Below are 21,639 nucleotides of genomic sequence, written 5' to 3'. Positions count from 1 at the left end.
GGGCCGCGGTGGCGATGCACCGGGCCCGTTAGCGCCAGGAGCGCCAGGCAGCTGAGGCGGGGGGCAAGCCCTCCCTCGGAGGAGCCGCGCCCCCGGCCCCGCCGGTCCCGCCGCGATGCTGTTCCACAGTCTGTCGGGCCCCGAGGTGCACGGGGTCATCGACGAGATGGACCGCAGGGCCAAGAACGAGGCTCCCGCCATCAGCTCCGCTATCGACCGCGGCGACACCGAGACGGTAGGCGCGCGGTTGTGGGGTCGGGGCTGAGAGCTGGGATGGGGCCAGGCCAGTCAGCGCCTCTGCTCCCCGAAGTTTGGGGAGCGTCCTTCGTGCGGCACGGGACTGGGTGCTGGGGATCCTCGGTCAGAATGCACGGCTGGTGGCTCCCGGTTCAGGGGAAACCCGGCTGCTGGGACGGAGAAGGGAAACGAGATTGAAACCGAAATCTCCGCCCTGGCGGGTAGAGGAGAGCGTTTCTTGGGAAGTGGAAGCGAAGTCCCATCCGCGGCCCGGGGCAGCTTCCTTCTCACCTTGCCGGGCGCCGGGGTCGACAGCCCCGCGCTCTCCTCCACCTCTCGGCTCCGGTTGCTGGCGGCGCCGCGGGTGGCGCCAGGGAAAGGCGAACCAGCCGGGAGCATTGGGGCTCCAGCCGGCTTGGGCCGCTCTCAGCTTTCCAGCAATCGGGGATCTCCCTCAACCCCCTGCGCGGTTTCGGAGGCCGAAGCCTTCGGGGCCAACATTTGTCGTTGTTCGCGTCCCCAGACCTTTGACTGGTCAGACTTAGCCAGGTCAGGGCTGGGAGTTCAGGCTCTGGCCTGGCCCTCACCGAAGGAGACTCCATTCGGATCTCTACACCTGGCTCCGCGGGCCCAGCCCCAAATAGCCAGTTCCTCGCCTCAGACCTCCCTGGGGGCCAGAGGAGCAGACACTGCCCAAGTAGCAGGCCCAGAAGTGACCTTTAGGAGGCCGCGGAGGTGGGGAGCACGGGAGAAGCTTCTCTGATCCGGGAGCAGGACCAGCGGCCCCAGTGGCCTCCCAGCCTCCGAGCCCTTCTTCTGTTAGACCTTCTCTGCTGGTCAGTTTGGATAGGGGAGGATTTGGGTTGAACCTGTCCTTCACCCAGGGACTTTGAGGGTGTCCCTGCACCCCACTCACCTCATCCCTGGACCCAAGAGGGCCCCAGCCCGTGTGGCAGAGGAGCCAGAAGTTGGCTGACTTGTCCTGGCCTTAACCTCTGGCCTAAGGACCCAGGGATCACTGGAGCTGGGGCCCAGGAACTCTGCTGTCTCTCCAAAGAGGAGTCTGTGTGGAGGGTAACTTAATGGTCACCTTACCCCCTGCCCCCCGGCTCATTTAAGAAGCAATTTAGGGAAAGCTCTTGGAGGGCTTGACTGGAGTAGCTGTCCTGGTCCCTAAACACAGCCAGAGCATTTTGGGGGAAAGGACAGGGAGGACTGGAAGGGAGAGAGGTAAGCAGGAGAGCCATTTAGGCCAGGATCCCGGCCTGGGCCGGTGGCAGGCTGGGGCTGCGCTGGCGGGCCTGGGTTCTGAACTGCCCAGAAATGAAAATGGGCCTTTTGAGGTGGGGGGAAGTGCGCCGCATGCCCTGGCAGCCCCCTCCGCGTTCAGGGCTAGCCGAGGCCACAGAGGGAGCTGTGGGTGCCAGTTTCGCTGAGGGGCCGCTGGCTGACGCAGGCGCTGCCGTCTTCCGCCTCCCTCCCTTCGCAGACCATGCCGTCCATCAGCAGTGACCGCGCAGCGCTGTGCGCTGGCTGCGGGGGCAAGATCTCGGACCGCTACTACCTGCTGGCGGTGGACAAGCAGTGGCACATGCGCTGCCTCAAGTGCTGCGAGTGCAAGCTCAACCTGGAGTCGGAGCTCACCTGTTTCAGCAAAGACGGTAGCATCTACTGCAAGGAAGACTACTACAGGTAGCCCCCCACCCAACTGCCCCTCAGGACCCCTCCCCCCAGTCTCAGGCACGGTCTTACAGTTTGGCCCTCTCCTTTCCCTTTAGTCCCAGGAGAGGGTTCACTACTCAGGACTCCCCCCTGCCCCGCCCCAACTTCTCCAAGCCAGCACAAATTGGGTGATAACCTTTTAAAGCAGCAATTTGGGGAGCTCTTGGAAAGGTCTACAAAGTAAGAGAACCTGAAAAAAAAGCAGAAGCTGCCCGCCCGCTCGGAACTTAGACCACAAAAAAGCTTGAGTTGGGATCCTTGCTCCCCTCTCTCTTTGAAGTTTCTTGAGTTAACCTGAGGTTATAGAAACAGGCACCCCTAAACCTAGGCAGCCCAAGCTGGACAGAAACACAGTTGAAAGGAGAGCTGTGGGAGTGGGTGCATTTCCAGGTCTTTTGAGAAAATGGGAGTGAAAGCTGGCCAAGATCAAAGAACCAGAATCACTAGCAGACTCCAACTTCCCTGTTTCTCCTTCTCCCCAGTTTTAGGGTTAGGGTCTATGTATATTCTCTCGGTTGTCTCTCTTTCCCTGTCTCTGTGTTTCTTCCAAATTACAAAAGTCAGTAGGATTCCCAGGCGCTGGTTTGGAGGGAGGAGTAAAGGTTGAGAAAGGGGTAAGTGGTAAGTGTCTCCCTCCACTCCCAGGTAAAAGCTTTCCTAGGGCTTGCGGAAACTCTGGGTGAAGTAGAAGTCTTTGTAGGCATGAGTGTGTCAAGGGAAACTATTTTAGGACAGGACCAGGCCCGGGTCAAAATCTAGTTCTCTCTCCCCCGCCCCATCCTCCAAATAAAGGCCGGGTTGTCCATCTTGAGGAGGGGATTGCCCCCCGCAGTAGCAGCGGCACCTGGAGGAGGAAAAGGGGGGTACCCAACCGTGTGTTCCCACAGCCCCTCCCTCCATGGTCCCTACAGGCGGTTCTCTGTGCAGCGCTGCGCCCGCTGCCACCTGGGCATCTCGGCCTCGGAGATGGTGATGCGCGCTCGGGACTTGGTTTATCACCTCAACTGCTTCACGTGCACCACGTGTAACAAGATGCTGACCACGGGCGATCACTTCGGCATGAAGGACAGCCTGGTCTACTGCCGCTTGCACTTCGAGGCGCTGCTGCAGGGCGAGTACCCCGCACACTTCAACCACGCTGACGTGGCAGCGGCGGCCGCTGCAGCCGCGGCAGCCAAGAGCGCGGGGCTAGGCGCAGCAGGGGCCAACCCTCTGGGTCTTCCCTACTACAATGGTGTGGGCACTGTGCAGAAGGGGCGGCCGAGGAAGCGCAAGAGCCCGGGCCCTGGTGCGGATCTGGCGGCCTACAACGCTGGTGAGTGCGTGGCGCGCGGAGCGCCCCTGTAGGTTGGGGGAAAGTGCGCGTCCTCGACAGCCGGGAGCTGGAGTGAATCTCTATGCTGGACAAATAGCGAGCCTTAAGCACCGGAAGGCCTTGCAGAAGGGACGTTAGCCCCCTGGGCTTCCAGTCTGTGCGTCCTCCGCTGGAGCGGGAGGAGAGGGTGCAGTGGTCCCTTGCTGCCCCGGGTGCAGGGCCTTGTCTCTGATACACTGTTTTTTTGGAGATGGCTTTTTGGTTTGGGCCTTTGCCCCACTTTGCTGGGCAGGAAGTGTAGGGATGGAGAAAGCAAGGCGGCGCTGATACCAAACAGGCTTTGGGTTGGCGCGGCTGAGGGCGGGGAGCTGCGGCGGCGGAGGAACAAGGCAGGGCGGTGAAGGAAGAAGGCAGGGCGGCGAGGGTCCCAAGAGAGAGGGCTGGCTGTGACCAGGGGCGCCGAGCTCGGCCTGGTGTGCCGCCTGACGGCGTGAAATGTCCAATGGGCGGCAGGCTTGGGGATCTCGGGCTTGGGGAATTCAGGAAAGCAAAGGCTGCGGGTCCTTTTGCTCGGCCCAATCCTCCTTTAAAGCCAGGTCTCAGTTTTCCCGGGCTCCTTCCACCGAGTTTCCTGGCGCCTGCTGGGGTGAGGGCCGCGACCCTCGGAAGCGGGCACCCGGGCGGAACGAGACCCAAGCAGGCCTGGCCTCGCGCCGGGGTGGAGTGGGGTGGGGTGAGGTGGGGGGCTCGGTTCGGATTTCCGGCATCTTTGAACCTCAGGCCATTCCCGGAGAAGCTCTGCCCCCTCCCGCGCCCCTCCCTGCTCAGGACAGCTGCAGAGGTTCTGAGTCCCGGCAAATGAGCCGTCAACATCTGCCCGAAGTCTGCAAGGCCCGGAAAGGTTTATGACTCTCCGGGCTTCCGAACTAGAGTTTATTTGCAATTATTTTCTTTCTTTCGTTTGCAACAGAATTAGATTTGGAGATTTTGTGTCCTTCTTCCTTTTCCCTTTAGTTAATGCACAAGTGAAAAAAACAAAAACAAACCCAAGACTGTCCAGAGGGGGCTACGGCAGGAAGAAGTCAGTTATTTTCATCTTAAAGAATCTGAGTTGAATATGGAGGGAAATGAGGGGCGGGTGGGGGTGTCCCCGTTCGCTCCAACGAAATCGCTTGTTGGAGGATCGTGGGGCGTGTGTCTGCGTGCGGAACTGGGAGGAAAACGCAGCCCCCAGTTTAGTAAATGGTGAAGCAGCAGTAGGCCGGTCAGTGGCGCGGATCTAAGATTTGCTGACGGCACTACCACAGATGTGGGTCTCTGGAACTTCCATCCCTAATCTCCTACCACCCCGAAAAAAAAAGACAAAACCGAGTTCAGACCGGCTCCCCCCAAACCAAGCCGCTTCTATTTATCAAGTGGGGTCAACTTCCACTCGGAAGCACCTCGCGGGGCTTGGCTCCAGGGCACCTGGTGGCTGGGGAGCTATATTGTTTTCCTGGGCACGCAGGTTCGGCGCCAGGTTTAGGATTGTGCAAAAAGAGAGTAGAAAGTACAGAGAGTTATTTCTGCTTTTTGCTGTTCAGCCGCCGTTTCCCCAGCGAGATGGGCTGGAGGCTGAATTTCAAGCCTTGTTTAACCTCTACAAGAGACACCCTCCATTCAGCCCATCTCACTTTCTCTCTGGCCTCCCTCTCTCTTTTTTTCCTTTTCGCTCCCTCCGTCCTTTCTCTCTATCTCTGTCTCTGTGTGTGTCCCTGTTTATTTCCGTGCCCTCCTCTCCGACCTTGGCCGGGGCTCCTAGTCCTGGGAGAAACGGCGTTCGGTGCGCCAGCGGTGGCTATGCGGCTTACTCTTTCGGGGCTCACGGGACTAGGTTGGGGAAAGAGGGGATCTCCCCGGCCTCTCGGGGCCCAGCCCACCCTCCCTAGGTTTGGCGTCCGCCCTTCTCTCCCCTACCGCACTGGCAGGAGAGAAATAGCCGCAGTGTGGGCCGCGGGGCAGTTAGGACTAGAAAGCGGGGACCCTGGAGGGTGCGATCGTGGACAGGGTGTGCGGGCATGGGTCGTGTGCGTGTGCGTGCAGGGTTCCGACCGCGGGGACACGAGTTTGTTTGTGGCAGTGTCCCACATCCAGTGGCCCAGTCACGCGGACCCCTTGCAAAGCCTCTTGCTCTGGGAACAGTCCCTCCGAGGCGCGGCGTCACCTTACTGAAGGGCGGCAAGCTGGGGGCCTAGTGGGGAGGGGGCGCCGTCGGGGCGGCCGGCGCTGGGCTTACAGCAGAGCCGCGGGCCGCGGGGTCGGAAAGTCCTTCCGGGGCGGGGCCGCGGCGGCCTCTTCCCGCAGCCCCTCGGGCCCGGGCCCGGGTGGAACGGAAACCTCCCCACCGCCGGGCGGCGCTGCCAGCGGGCCTGGGGCGCCGGGAACGGAACGGCAGGAGCGGACGAGGGGCTGGGCCGCGCACTTTGGAGCCTGGGTTTGCGCGCCGCGGCCGCAGGAGTCCGCGCGGACCGGGCCGGACGCCCGGCCCTCCCCAGCCCCAGCTTTTTGTGTGTGTGTGCCTGGCGGCGTAATTACTGATTTGATTCCAATCCATTATTTAGACAATTGAACCTACAATCTCGTCTTTAGTAAAATGAGGCGAAGTCAGATTTGATTACAGGTTCAGTCCCAGCGACAAGAGCTCGAAACCCGATGGGTTAATAACAGATCACGAGTAAATTATTCATGATTTTACGAGCTCTTTAGCTCCATTGAATCGGCCTAATTGAGAGGAAAAAAAAAAAAAGGAGAGAGAAAGCCCGGGTCCTCCCCTCCCCTCGGCCCCTCGCTCCTCCCCGGATCCGATCCTGGGGAATCTCGACCCGCCCCGGGCACTGGAGGCGGGAGTGAGGGGTTCGGGGCGCCGGCCAAACCTGGGCCCCACGGCTGCCTCCCCGCCGCCGCCCCTGCCCTCGCCTCTGGCCGGCCTCGGCCTCGCTACTTAGGACCGGCTCCTTTCCTTTTTTCTCCACTCCCCTTCTTTCCCCTTTTCACCACTCCCCCGCCAGTAACGGCTTCGGAAAAGGCCTCCCCCGCTGGGACCAGGTCTCCTGGAGCCTCGGGATTCAGCTCGGCCACCGGACCCTCGCCACAAGCTGCGCCTGTTTCCGGGACTCGCTTTCCCCTCCGCTCTCACTGTCTATTTCTTGCTGTCTTTGTAGCTGTCGCTCTCCGGTTCTCCTGGCTCCTTCGCTTTCTCTTCCTCTGTCTCTCCTCTCTTTTTCCTGGCTGTGTCCATCTACCGTCCCTACCCCCTCTCTCTTTCTCTTCCTCCATTCTCCCTTTCTGTGTTTGTCTTTTCTCTTCTTTCTCTGCCCTTTCTGTCCCCCTCCCCCACACCACTACCCCACCTAGGCGGCACTCAGGGCAGGTCCCTTGGGCCCATGGGGGGCGCCGGGGTCCCCACGGAGCTCATTAACAGCAGCCAGGCCCAGGCGGGGGCTCGGTGGAGGGATGGGCCCAAAGATAACCCGTAGGGAGGCCTGCCCCACCCCCAGTGGAGCTGGGGACTAGGGGAAAGAAAAGGGTTGCTCACCTCAGCGGGTTCCAAGCAGTTCTGGTGGATCAGGTTCAGAGGCATCCTCTGATCCCCTTTAAATTGCCGGACCCCCCGCTCTTCGCTCTGGGCGTGCTCTCTGTGGGAATGCAGCCCCGGGGGTGAGGGTTCCTGAGTGCGAGTGGAAAGAGGCCCCTAGGAGGTATAGCCCCTAGCTAACAGCTCCAAAGGCAGGGGCAAGACCTGTATCTTACAAATTCTCTCTGCAAGGGACTATTCCCTACCTGGGCAGGGGAAGGGGGAGGTCACCCGCAGAGTAAAAGTTCTTTGGAGGTAGTGTGGCCAGACAAAATGCAGGATCCCCAGTTAAATTTGAATTTTGGGTAAATAACAAATACATTTTTAGTGTAAGTGTTCCTGGCAATATTTGCATTTTGGAAAAATAACGAATAAATTTGAAATGTGTAGTATAAGTGTCCCGTGTAATATTTGAATTTTAGATAAATGACAATTTTTTAGCATAGCTGTGTCACCTGTAGTATTTGAATTTTAGGTAAACAACAAATACATTTTTAGTATAGGTATGTCCCTTGCAATATTTAGGACATGCTTACACTAAAACATTATTTATTATTTTTCTGAAATTTATATTTAACTGGGCAACCTGTATTTTCATTTACTAAATCTAGAGCTCTGTTATGGGTATGTAATAAGGACACAAGATACCTTCTCAGTTCCCCACTTTAGGCGGACTGAATGTACACCCCTTTTGAGGCTTACCCCAAGGCAAGACCTTAAGTATGGCATGGCTCCGGAGGTGAGGAGGGGACCTTGGGAGGGGTCCTGCATCAGCTGCCAAGTGGCTGAGCAATTTTCTGAGACCCAGGGTTTTACCCATATTCCCCACCCCCAATGTCAGCCAGGCATTGGCAGCCTGGCCCCCATGAGGCCCCTTGTGGATAGGGACAGGCTCCCTCCTCCCTTCGTGGTGTAGTGGAAGAAAACAAGGAGGACTCCAGTGCTCAATCTAGGCTCAACACATCAAGATCAATCTAGCCTGTTACCGGTGGTGTGGTTGTGTGCAAGTTGCTTCATTTCCCTTAGCTTTAGTTTCCACATCTCTAAAATGGGAATAGCCACCTCCCTGAGCGGTAATGATGTACAGTGACATTTGTAAAGCCAAACACACACCACAGGTGTCTACTACATGTTTATTTCTGCCTCGGACTTCCTTCGCCTTCCACTCTGGCACTCTCTCTGGACTGCGCAGATCTCTGAACTTCCCCCAGCCTGACTTGATCCATTTGTTCAACGAGGAAGCAACCATCTTACAGAGTAGTGATGAGGATTAAACTGCAAAATGCAGTTTCCAACCTTTGGCCCAGTGCCCGAGGCCCGGGGTCTTTCAGTACTTTTGGATGTGGCAAAATGAGCGTGAGTCTCTGTCTCAGCAATTTCTAGGTGCCAATCCCAGGCACAGTAGGGGGAGATGGCGGAAAGCACTCATCCTTAGAGTGCCTTGGGAAACAGGAGGAGTGCAGGCCCAGTGACCTTGTCCTGCTGTGTCCGAAGTCAAGTGACTTCCCTTGCTGAGCCTCAGTTTCAACATCTGTAAAAATGGGAAAAATACTACCTGGTGCTCCTAGGATTGTTTTAAGTACCTAAAGAAAATGTGCCTGGAAAGCCCTTTAACACATCACCTGGAGTTCATTCAGCCATCAACAAGTCATAGCAGTTGCTGCTGCTGCTGCTACTTTTGTTTTCATTGTCATAACATAATGGCTCAGAATGATTTTTGGATTCTCCCAGAGCCGGGATTCAGTGCTGCAGTTCCTAGCAGAGTGACCCTGGGTAGATCACTCTCTCTGAGCCTCAGTGTCTCCATCTATAAAATGGGGGTAATGTCCCCAGTTCATTGTGCCGCAGACATGCAGCAGGGTTAAGGATAGAAATGTTTGGCAGCGGGTGGGACGAGGGTGGATTTGGCATGGGGGATGGGTCAGGAAGTTCACCCACCAGCTCTGTGTCTGCTCCCTAGCGCTAAGCTGCAACGAAAACGACGCAGAGCACCTGGACCGTGACCAGCCATACCCGAGCAGCCAGAAGACCAAGCGCATGCGCACGTCCTTCAAACACCACCAGCTTCGGACCATGAAGTCTTACTTTGCCATTAACCACAACCCCGACGCCAAGGACTTGAAGCAGCTCGCGCAAAAGACAGGCCTCACCAAGCGGGTCCTCCAGGTCAGCCAGGGCCAGGGGTGGGGGCATCTGTGACCATCGGGGATCTGGGTGGAACCCTGCACCCCCACCCCCGCCGTGGGCCTTGGAAGGACCTTCCACCATGTGTCTGCTTCTCTGTGTGTTTATCTTTCTCATTCTCTTTCTTCACCTCTCCAGCCTCTTTCTATCTGTATTTCAGTCTTTCTTCCTTACTTTGTCTTTTTTCAGTTTTTGCCTCTCTGTTTTTCTGTTTGTGTATCGCTCCATCCTCTTTGTCTCCATACTCGGTCTCTTTTCTTTCTTGTAGACAATTCTTAGTTTCTGTTTATTATTCAAGTGACACTCATTTTACACATGTTCATGTCATAAAAGATTCAAACATTTCAGATAAATCTAGAGGCCGCCCCACCCCATCCCAGGACGTCCACCCAAGGTGACTATCGTTAGCTCCTGCTTCTTGCTTCTCACCCACTCGAGTTTCTCTTCTCTTGCTGTCTGCCTCTGTCTCACTCCCCCCTCTCTCTTCCTTCAGGCATCTCTCTAGATTTATCTTCTGCCTCCCAGACTCTCCTGGAAGCAAGGTTTGGTGGTGGGGATGTGTGTGGGCAGATTTCGCGGGTGGGCAGGTGGGGGTGGGGCTGCCCAGAGGACATGGTGGGGTGGGGAGTGGCTGGGTGCCTGTGAAACTGAGCAGAACTGCACTTACATGTGTGAGTAACTTCTTAATAGAGAAGATCCAGAACTTTCACCAGATTTCCACACCCTCAGAGATGTTAAGAACCCTAGTCTGGAGGCACAGGAGGAGGTCTCAGGCTTCTGCATGACCCAAAATTGTGGCAGAGTCGTGGGCCACACCTCAAACCGTCAGCTCCTCCTTTTACTCATTTTAGGGTCTTAGGCAAGTCACTTGACTTTTTGTAGCCTGTTTCCTCATACATGAAATGGATACAATAAATTATGCGGTGGAGTTGTCCAAGGAGCCACTGAAATAACGTGCCTGTGGTGCGACCTGACGCTTGCTCAGTGGATGGTAGCCAATAATAGTATTAACTAGATTCATTAGCTGGTATGAATTCACTAGTATGGGCAATTATTCTGGTAGCTGGACCTCAGTTTCCCCATTCGTACAAAGAGAAGGCAAGACAATGCCTCCTCCCTTTATAGCAAGTTTAACCAATTTATTCTTCAGAACGTGTGGTTATAGTGCCAGCGACACACATTTTGAGGGTAGAAAACCGAGGGGGGAAGTAATCGGACAGTCTCACAACAGGAGGGAAGGTGGTGGGATTCGAGTCCAGGCCAGTCTGACCCACCCTCCAGCCCCAGGTCTCCGGGATTGAGGGCTGGGAGGTGACAGAGGGGGGATGACGGAGACGGAGGGCTGCGCAGCCGTCCTGAGAAAGTTCTTGTGAGTTTGTCAGAAACTTAAAAAATTTTTTTTTTTTAAAAAGGCCTTTTATGGGGCGGGTTGAGGCTGTGACGCGGCGCAACCGCAGCTGCAGCTCCGGGGCGAGCCAGGAGTTGGGACCCCTAGGCTGCCGAGGCGCCCCCTTGCGCAGCGCTGCCCCTGGGGAGCGGGCGACGGGCTTCCGGCGAGGGAGGATTGGGTGACGTAGCAGAGGGAGGGAGCGCCGGCCAATGGGACGCCGATGCGCCTCTCTGGGCCCGCCCCTCCCTCAGGGTCCGTTTTGCTTTCGAGTCCCACTGGCCTGGGCTCCTGGTGGAATGGAGGACGTGGTTACACTCGCTGTGGTAGCAGGTCTGTCTCGTCTGTTTGCTTCGTTCTTTGCCTTCTTGGGGTTAGGTCAAGGACCCTCTTTGGCCCCCCCTCCCTTCAGCCGTGGGTGAGTTCGGACTGAGGACTTGGGGTTGCGCTGCCTTTTCTCTGGTTAGTAGGACCCTTCGTCCTTCCCCAATCCAGTTGCTCTGTGGCAGGGGTGTCCAATCTTTTGGCTTCCCTGGGCCACATTGGAAGAAGAAGAATTGTTCAGGGCCACACATAAAATACACTAACATGAACGATAGTTGTTGAGCTAAAATAATAATAATATTTTAAGAAGGTTTACGAATTTGTGTTGGGCCACATTCAAAGCCCTCCTGGGCATAGACAAGCTTGCTCTATGGAGTGGGGCCAGGGGAGGGAGGGCAGTTACGAATTAATGCTTGAGCTGGGGATGGAACCGGGTTCAGGAAGACCTGGGCTGGGTTCTCTGGCTGTGTGTCTTAGACAAATTAGTTACCCTCTCTGAGCCATAGATTTCTTATCTGTAGAAAGGGCACCATTAGGGCACACACCTCTCTCAGTTACTCAGATTAAATGAAATGAAGAGTAAGTACCCATAGTTGAATCAGAATCTCCAGTGAGAGCCAGTCTTTGTTGGCCTTGGGGAGGCAGGAGGCTTGGTCACCTGACTTAGGAACAAATCAGATTTCCAGGAGAGGTACCTCTTATTCTTTCATCTGATGAAATATGTATTGGCACCAGGCCCTGGAAACACAGAGATGAATAAACCATTGTCCTGGCCCTGAGGAAATTCACCTGTTAGGTATAGAGACAGACCCATGTACAGTTTCCTCATGGTGTGATCCGTTGGGGCACCTACTGAGGGAGCCCAGAGGAAGGACCAACTATGCTGTGTGCCAGGCATCATGATCCCTCTTCCCCCACCATCCAGATGAGAAGGTGGAGGTCCAAATGATCTCCACTTGCCCCAAATCACACTTTGCTAGTTACCTGCAGATCTGGATCAAAATCCAGGCCTGCCTGATCAATGGACATAGTTCTTTCTTCTTTGAGCCAATCTGGCAATGACTGTCTGAGTGTGAGTTTCATTTAGGGTCTGTATATTGGGGGTGGGGCATACGTGTAGCACTGTTCTCCCTTTTTCCCAGACCACATTTGCACAAATCCCAAATATTCCTTATTGCACATGGTGATGCAGCAGTTTACAAAGCATTATCTTTCCAGTCACGTGTCTACCTTACCTTAAGATTTTTCTGCCCATTTTACAGATGAGAAGCTTAAGACCTAGTAAGATGAGGTGATTTGCTGCTGATTACAGGAGCCAGGCATTGGCAGGGTAGGGCTTGCCCCCAGGTGCCCTGACTGCTGATGGGGAATCTGGGGGACATGGGATGGGAGCAGTTTTAGGTGAGGCAGTTGGTAGTATGGCTTTGAAAGGTAACAGACTGGTTTTAATCCTCTCTGACTTACCAGCAGTGAGATTTGGATGCTTTAATTTCTCCTCTCTGAACCTGATTCCTTATCTGTGAAATGGGAATGAGAAGGATACCTTACTGGTGGTTGCACAGAGTAAATAAGATGATATACTGTGTAATTTACAGAGTATAGAGTCAGGACCCAGGCATACTGATCTCATTCACTCATTACACAGTACAGTTCAGTCTCATGCGCTCATTTACACGGTACAGTTCAGTCTGCAACCCTCTTTGCACACATTTTAAAAATGTGATTATCTTCGTTTTGGAGATGATGAAACTGAGGTTCTGAGAGTCTAGAACCCTGGCCCTGAGTCTCACAGCTAGTAAATCATGAAGCCAGGAGTCAAGTTCAGATTGGTCTGTTTCCTAAGGTCTTTCCAATATTGCACATGGAGGGATTGTGACTTTTCTCCTATTGGATCTGGCTGCAGAGTGCAGCAGTACAGTGGGAGAGGAGGAAAACCGTAGGTCACAGATGCCATGTCTTGGTAGGGAAGCAGAAACCTCTAGTAAAGTGCTCATCACATAAAAGGTGCTCACATTTGCCATGAGCAGCAGCATGGCAGCCACAATACTCACTATCAGTGGGCGAGGTGACTAGGAGACAGAATGTTCACTTAGATGGAGGTCCTATAAGACTTTAAGCCTAACAAATGCACGGAGATCATTTCTCACCACATAGAAGTTGCTCTGAGTTGCTTTTCTTCCTTCCTGTGGAAGGGCCAGGGAGGCAGAATATTAAGATGCCCTAAGCTTGGGGAAGCGAGTGATGAGCTGATTGATTTGGGTGGGTGGAGGTCTCCCTAGGGGTTCCCTGGTGTGCCTTTGGAAGAAAATACATTTTAACCACCAACAGTTTAAAAACCACCTTTCATGCTGGGTGTGGTGGCTCACGCCTGTAATCCCAGTACTTTGGGAGGCTGAAGTTGGCGTATCACTTGAGGTCAGGCGTTCGAGACCAGCCTGGCCAACATGGTGAAACCCCGTTCCCTACTAAAAACACAAAAATTAGCCAGGCGTGGTGGCACACACCTGTAGTCCTAGCTACTCAGGAGGCTGAGGCAGGAGAATCACTTGAACAACCCGGGAGGTGGAGGTTGCAGTAAGCTGAGATTGTGCCACTGCACTCCAGCTTGGGCAACAGAGCAAGACTCTGTCTCTAAGATAAATAAATAAATAGCATCTTTCAGGTAACTAGTTAGTTATAATTAACCTGTGTGAGAATTTAAAAGTTGAGAACTCTAGCTTTCCTCTGGCCACTCACCTGTTTGACAGATATATTGACTGCCATGTGCCAGGCGGGCTGGAGGCACTGAGGATTCAGCGGGGAACAAGACAATGAACAAGATTGGCCGGGCATGGTGGCTCACGCCTGTCATCCCATCATTTTGGGAGGCCGAGGCGAGTGGATCACCTGAGGTCGGGAGTTCAAGACCAGCCTGGCCAACATGGTGAAACCCGTCTCTACTAAAAATACAAGAATTATCTGGGCACGGTGGCACGTGCCTGTAATCCCAGCTACTTGGGAGGCTGAGGCAGCAGGATCGCTTGAGCCCAGGAGGTGGAGGTTGCAGTGAGCCGAGATTGCACCATTGCACTCCAACCGAGGTGACAGAGCAAGACTCTGTCAAAAAAAAAAAAAAAAAAAGACGGTGAACAAGACCCCATTGGAACATCCACCCGGAGGGCATTGTGGAGCAAGGTGTGGGATAAACAATTGACAAGGTACTAAGATTAATCTCTGTGTTTTTCTTTTAGATGATTCTAAGATCATATAGGTTTGGGAAAGGCTCAAGGTTGACTATGTCTTTCTCTTGGAGATCAGAGCATGTTAGCATTAATACAGGCATTGAGAAATCTGGAACAGACTCAACTTTGTCTAATCTAACATTTCCCAAATTTTATTTGGCCATAGAATTCTTATTTAACTCTTGAAAAGAAATAAAATGGTGGACGTGCTAGGTAGGAAAAATGCAAGGGTACAACGAGAGCGTATAACACAGAGACCTGACCTGCTGAAGGAGGTAGTCAGGGAAGGCTTCCCTGAGGAGGAGGTGTGGTTTATATCAGGGCAAGTCACTTCATTACTTTGAACCTCCGTTTCCCCACCTGTAAAGTGGTCTTTTTCTTGCCTGTCCGTCACCCGGGTCAGTGATGAGTGTCCAATCTAGTCCTGGATGGCCTAAACTGTATGGAGTTTCACAGACGATTTGGCCTGAACCTCTCATTTCAAAGGAGAGGAAATCAAGAATCAGAAAGGTGGAGTGACTCTCCCAAGAACCACAGCAAAGTGGTTATAGGCCTGGGACTGGAACCAAGCGTTTCTGATTTCCAGTTCAGTGGCTATTACTTTTGGTTCTTTAAAGAAAACTTTAAAAGTTTACAAAATGCTAGAACTGCCATACCAACAGTTTAGAAAACTAGGAAAAACAGAAAGAAAAAAAAAAAAAAGCCTTACCCTTCTAAGAGCACAGGAATCCAATAATTAAAGTGTGTAATTTAGAGGTTAAGTAGTGGCTAAGGGCATAGAACCAGTCTGTTGGAATTCACATCTCAATTCTGGCTATGCAGTAAGAGGCACACAGTCTCTACTCCTGCAAATTGGCAATAATATTCACATCTACCTCATAGGGTCATTGTAAGGACCAAATGAGTTAATGTGTAAAATGCTTAGGACTTTGCTTATAAAATGCCTGGTGCTGGCTGGGTGTGGTGTCTCCCGCCTGTAATCCCAGCACTTTGGGAGACAGAGGTGGGCAGATTGCTTGAGCCCAGGAGTTTGAGACCAGCATGGGCAACATAGTGATATTCCATCTCTACCAAAAAATATAAGAATTAGCCAGGAGTGATAGCATGTTCCCATAGTCCCAGCTACTCAGGAGGCTGAGGCAGGAGGTGGAGACTGCAGTGAGCTTTAATCGCACCACACTGTACTCCAGCCTGGGCAACAGAGTGAGACCCTGTGTCAAGAAAAGAAAAGAGGCCAGGCGCGGTGGCTCACGCCTGTAATCCCAGCACTTTGGGAGGCTAAGGCAGGTGGATCACTTGAGGTCAGGAGTTCGAGACCAGCCTGGCCAACATGGAGAAACCCCATCTCTGCTAAAAATACAAAAATTATCCGAGTGTGGTGGCACATGCCTGTAATCCCAGCTACTCAGGAGGCTGAGGCAGGAGAATCACTTGAGCTCGGGAGGCAGAGGTTGCAGTGAGGCAGATCGTGCCATTGAACTCTGGCCTGGGCAACAGAGCTAGACTCTGTCTGGGGGAAAAAAAAGAAAAAAGGCCGGGTGTGGTGGCTCATACCTGTAATCCCAGCACTTTGGGAGGCCAAGGTGGGCGGATCACAAGGTCAGGAGATGGAGACCATCCTGGCTAATACGGTGAAACCTGTCTCTACTAAAAAATGTAAAAAATTAGCCGGGCATGGTGGCTCATGCCTGTATTCCCACCTACTTGGGAGGCTGAGGCAGGAGAATAGCTTGAACCTGGGAGGCAAAGGTTGCAGTGAGCTGAGATCGTACCACTGTACTCCAGCCTGGGCGACAGAACGAGACTTCATCTCAAAAAAAAAAAAGGATGTCTGGTACTTCGTGGAGAATAGTATTCATCATTATTATTTTCTTTATGAAGGGACAATACCAGAGGACATAATTTTTTTATCCTTTTTTTTCACCTAACAGCCATCACAAGACATTTCCCCTGTGGCATCGTGGAGTGGCTGTGTCATGACTCCCACTTGCCGCATCTGAGTGGACACTTTGGATGCAGCCATTAGTTTGATGTTATTAAAAATGCCATGATGGGCATGAAGCTTTCATCTTTTGGCTGATTTCCTTAGCATCCCAGGTGGGGATTTGCTGGGGGCAAAATGGGTTTCCCAGTGGCCCTCCTGGCTTTCTTGATGAAAGAATTCTGGGGAAGGAGGTTTGTGAGGCAAAACACAGCTTGCATGGCCAGGTAGTGCCTGGGAAGGGGGCAAGAAGCAACATGTGCTTCTTCATCTACCCAGGACTTATTGGAGGTCTACTGTGCACCAGGCTGGGGCACCCCGGCCTTGTTAGTTGTGTCCTGATGATTCTCTGTGTGAACGTGGCCTTGTTGTCCCAGACACACAGTCCAGAGAACTTGAGGCATGTGAAAAGAAAGGCCTGTCAGTTTCAGAAGATGGGTGGGTGGGGCAGATCGCACCTTGTTGCTTGTGGCTGCCTAAGAATCCCAGCTGGTCAGAACCCTGAGAGCCATATGATGTGGTCTAACCCTCTTGTTGTACAAGTGAGGAAACTGAGGCAGGTCCAGAGGTGAGGGACAAACCTGAGGTCACGTGGCAGTCCCAGGACTGGAAGCTGCTCTTTCCACTGCACCATAGTTGCTTCTCTGTTTATTCATTCATTTATTCACTCATTCATGGGCTTGCTACCTCCGTCAGGACCATGTGGCAGGGAGAGCGTGGACTCTTTTAGGGCAAATGGTCCTAAGTCTCAGGTTGCCCTTTGTGTGACCTTTGGCAAGTGACTTCACCACTCTGACCCTCTCGGGTTTTTAAATCTATACAGTGAGGGCAGGCGCAGTGGCTCACGCCTATAATCTCAGAACTTTGGGAGGCCAAGGTGGGAGGATCACCTGAGGTCAGGAGTTTCAGACCAGCCTGGCTAACATGGTGAAACTCCGTCTCTACTTAAAATACAAAAAGTTAGCCAGGCATGGTGGCAGGTGCCTGTAATCCCAGCTACTTGGGAGGCTGAGGCAGGAGAATCGCTTGAACTCAGGAGGTGGAGATTGCAGTGAGCCGAGATCACACCACTGCACTCCAGCTTGGGGGCGACAGAGCAAGACTCCATCTCAAAAAAAAAAAAAGAAAAAGAAAAAACAAAATTAGTCAGGTGTGGTGGTGTGCACCTGTAATCCCAGCCACTCGGGAGACTGAGGCAGGAAAGAATCACTTGAACCTGGGAGGCAGAGGTTGAAATGAGCCGAGATGGCGCCACTGCACTCCAGCCTGGGTGACAGAGCAAGACTCTGTCTCAAACAATAATAATAATAATAATAGTAAATAAATAAATCTATAAAATGGGAATAATAATAATCGAACCCACTTACTTAGCTTTTCATGAGAATAACCTGTGACAGTGCATGCTGGAGGGTGGCATGGGGCCTGGCACATAGTAAAAGGTACATACATGTCAGCCATTCCTATGACTACATATCACTGATTCTTAATCTCTGCCAGTGTCTGCCATGTGCCGGGGGATATGAAGATAGCATAGACAGGGTCCCTGCCCCCATCAACCTCTCAGGAGTGGGCTTTTTGAAATACCTGGGAGAGAATTCTAGTGAAGCCCTGCCTTAACACGAAGAACAAACCCCACACAACCCCAGAGCAGACTGGCTTTTAATCAAGTTGTTGAATTTTCATCCACCAGATTCCCAGCGCCTCAGCTCTGAAAGCAGAGAAGGCAGTTGTGGACGACGGTGTCATTGTTTACAAGCCCACTGTTAGGGGCAACAGCCTGAGATATAGCAAACAGCGAGCAACTAACAGGGTCCAGCCCTGCCTGAGGTCTTGCAGCCCCGAATGGATGAGCAAATGAGCATTCAGCAAAGCACCCTCCACCCTCGACCCAGGCTCCCCGCTCCAGCTACTGCTCAGAGAGTCAGACGCACAGAGCACAGGCTGCTCACGGGTCACACGCACACAGGCCAGGACAGAGGCAAAGCGGCGGCACAAAGGCTCTGGCCTTCTCCACCCCAATCTGCATGACTCTGGGGAAGTCACTTCCTCCCTCTGAGAGCCTCTGGGAGCTTTCCCCATCCATTTTCTTCATCAGCTATTCCTTAGGCCACCAGGACACAGTCTCTCCCCTACAGATTTCTGCTGGTCGGGAAAGGGAAGGATCCCCCAACCCCAGGGAGAGCATGTCGAAGGTGGTCTGAGAAGCACTGTACTTATTTGCCAGCCCCCAGAGGGGTGATGGGCTTTCTTTGGGCAGAGAGCCAGGGAAAATGTGCCTTCTTCCTGGGAAGATCCAGCGCTGAGGAGGGAGCTTGGTTTCTCCACTTCACAGGCTCTGGATCTCCCACTTTACTCCAAGATTCTCGTGGATGTGCTTTTAATTGAGCCCAAATTGTGTTAGGCCACCAGAAACGGGGATTTGAGGCCACAGGCCCCTGCAGCCGGGGTGGTCTCAAGGGGTGGGTGGGGCCAGGAGTCAGCCCTCCCTCTCCTGCCAGAGACACTGGGAAGACAGGCAGATGCAGGACATCTGGAAAGGCGCAACTGGACACCCCAGAATCTGCAGAGTGCCCTGAGGCCCTTTGTTTTATGGGGAGGCTTCTGGCGGGTGTTTTCCTCACGCAAAGGGAAGTGAAGGGGCCCTGCCTTTTGGGCCTTTTTCCTTGGAAGGTTCAACACCCCCCCCACCACAGTGGCCTGGATTTCCTAAGCCCCTCCCAAAGTACTGCGTGGACCTCTGGGTACAGCGGGTCTCTGTGTTTGTGCTGTTAGATGGGTGGTTGTACTTGGGTACTGGCTGTGTAGATGAATTTCTTTTTTCTTTTTTTTTTGAGATGGAGTCTTGCTCTGTGGCCCAGGCTGGAGTACAGTGGCATAATCTTGGCTCACTGCATCCTCTGCTTCCCGGGTTCAAGCAGTTCTTCTGTCTCAGCCTCCCAAGTAGCTGAGATTACAGGAGCGCACCCAGCTAATTTTTTATATTTTTAGTAGAGATAGGCTTTCACCATGTTGGCCAGGCTGGTCTCGAACTCCTGATCTCAAGTGATCCACCTGCCTCGGTCTCCCAAAGTGCTGGGATTACAGGCTTGAGCCACCATGCCGGGCCTTAGATGAATTTCAGTGTGTCTTCCTGAATGCATATAGGCGTGTGTGCAAAGATATGGGAGTGGACGCGTATGTGTCTGTGCCCAAGGAAAAATGAAAGTAATCCCATGTTCTCTCACTGACATTCTTTTCACACCGAGCTCAGCCCCAGCTCCGAGCCCGGCCGCACATCCCTCATAAGCCGATACGGGATGCAGCAGGTCAGGAGAGAGACTGCGGGTTTCAACTTCCCTGGCCTCGCTTTAATTTGGCTGCTGTTCCCAGGCTGCCTACCTCCACCCTGAGACCGGGGACCCAGTGGCCCAGGGTACCTGGTGGCTTCTCCAGCCGATGATGGGGAATAGGTCCTGTGTCTTTCACTTCCTCTTAGTAATTCATTATTGTTGCCTGATTCTCATGTGTTCTTTATCCCATTCCCAGACTTACTGACCACGAAACATTTAAAACATTTTACCAACAAGAACTTGTGGGGTTTATTGTCTGCTGAAAGGCAACTGCCAAAAAAGGAAAAAGAAAAAAAAAAAGGAATGTCTCAAACAACCATTAGGAAAACGATCAAGATTTGTCTGGTGTGTGTGTTTGGTGTGTCTGATAGAAATGCAACTTGAGGCACACATTTAATTTTAAGTTTTAAATGTTCTAGTAGCCTCCTTGAATAAATGAAGAGAGACAAGTAAAATTAATTTTAATAATGTATTTTGTTTAACTCAGTATAGCCAAACTATTATCATTTCGACATGTAATGAATATAAAAATTATTGAGATATTCTACCTGCTTTTTTTTTTCATATTGGGCCTCCAGATAAGTTGTGTGTTTTCACCTGCAGACTGGTTGAATTTGGTCTAATGCCATTTTAAGTGCTCAGCCACCATACGTGACTCGTGGCTGAGACATTCAGGAGTAAAGCTCAGCTCTGGAACCTCCTATCAGAAAGAGAAGCCCAGCCATAGCCCATTAGATAAAGTGAAATTTTTGTTTTGTTTTATTAAGAGCAAAATATTGGTCGGGTGCAGTGGCTCACACTTGTAATCCCAACCCTTTAGGAGGCTGAGGCAGGAGGATCGCTTGAAACCTGGAGTTTGAGACCAGCCTGGGCAACGTTGCAAGACCCTGTCTCTACAAAAAATAAATTAAAAAGTTAGCAGAGCCGGTGATGCTCACCTATATAGCCCCAGCTACCCAGGAGGCCGAGGCGGGAGGATCGTTTGAGCCCGGGAGTTTGAAGCTGCAGTGAGCTGAGACTGTGCCACTGCACTTCAATATGGGGGACAGAGCCAGACCCTGTCTCCAAACAGAAACAAAAACAAAAAAACCCAACAAGCAAAATATCGCCAACCTGACTTTTTGGATCCTCTTCGCAAAACACAGATTAGTGTCCCCAGAGGCAGCAGAGCTCTGAGTGAAGCAGTCGGGGGTGTGCTCTGCCTGCCTTCTGCTCAATAGTCCTTCCCTGTCGTCCCCTGCAGGTCTGGTTCCAGAACGCCCGAGCCAAGTTCAGGCGCAACCTCTTACGGCAGGAAAACACGGGCGTGGACAAGTCGACAGACACGGCGCTGCAGACAGGGACGCCATCAGGCCCGGCCTCGGAGCTCTCCAACGCCTCCCTAAGCCCCTCCAGCACACCCACCACCCTGACAGACTTGACTAGCCCCACCCTGCCAACTGTGACGTCCGTCTTAACTTCTGTGCCTGGCAACCTGGAGGGCCATGAGCCTCGCAGCCCCTCACAAACGACTCTTACCAACCTTTTCTAATGACTCGCACCCTCCCACCCCACAATTTCTTTAAAAAAGAAATTATCTTTAGTTGAATTCCAAGTGTATTTTAAAATAGAGGCTTTGAGCAACTAACTAACCACATTTTAGGATCTCGCCTGGAAACAGAGGAAAAAAAAAACAAGTGTGCACCCGGCTAATGCAGCGGTGTGGACCGAGGAACAACTTGGAAGATCTACCTGCAACACAACATTTGTGTCACTGTACAGTTTTGTGGACTGAGCGAGGAAAAACAACAAATAATTTAAGTTGGCTAGAGCTTCTGTATTTTCAAAGACTGCCACGTGCCTTAGGAATACTGTTTTATCTCCATACTTTGGATGACTTGTTCATTTTTCTCTCCCTCTTTTTCTCTGTATATTTATGACCAGAGCAAAAATGTAAAAAACAAAAAACAACAAAAAAAAGTTTGTTACTTTGAATAGTCCTAAAAAGAAAAAAAGAAAAAAAAAAAAAAAAAAAAGGAAAATCAAACCCCTCCAACGGTCGCTTTGTTGTTTTAGAATTTTAAGGTGGAAGTCTGTTCGAATATCAGAATTTGTAAAATCTAACCAGTAATAAAACCACTTATTGAAACTACTTGGTCCTGCTGCCATTTGGTTGGGTGTGAAATTCACAGGACCTAAGAGTGTTACTGAAGCCCAGAGATAAATTCTAGGTCTTCACACATTCATCAGATATTCCTGGGGCTCCTGTCTTATGCCAGGCTTTGGACAGATTACGGAGATGCAGAGACAAAGATCCAGTTCCTGCTCTCAAGGAATCAGTGGTGAC

The 21,639-nt window shown here is 52.3% G+C and overlaps 1 protein-coding gene across 1 annotated transcript; it reads left to right on the top strand.

The window, feature by feature from the left end:
* Positions 1-36: 36 nt before the first annotated feature.
* LHX2 (LIM homeobox 2) lies at positions 37-21,438 on the top strand. Its single transcript, XM_017874811.1, has 5 exons — positions 37-235; positions 1,727-1,929; positions 2,871-3,274; positions 8,848-9,053; positions 20,557-21,438. The coding sequence occupies exons 1-5, from the start codon at positions 116-118 to the stop codon at positions 20,842-20,844; spliced, it is 1,221 nt and encodes a 406-aa protein (XP_017730300.1). The 5' UTR covers positions 37-115; the 3' UTR covers positions 20,845-21,438.
* Positions 21,439-21,639: the final 201 nt, after the last annotated feature.

Source organism: Rhinopithecus bieti, unplaced genomic scaffold (genome assembly GCF_001698545.2).
Source record: "Rhinopithecus bieti isolate Rb0 unplaced genomic scaffold, ASM169854v2 scaffold_7967, whole genome shotgun sequence".
Lineage (NCBI taxonomy): Eukaryota > Metazoa > Chordata > Mammalia > Primates > Cercopithecidae > Rhinopithecus > Rhinopithecus bieti.
Note: the sequence above shows the minus strand (reverse complement) of the source record. Positions and strands in the feature narration are given on the sequence as shown.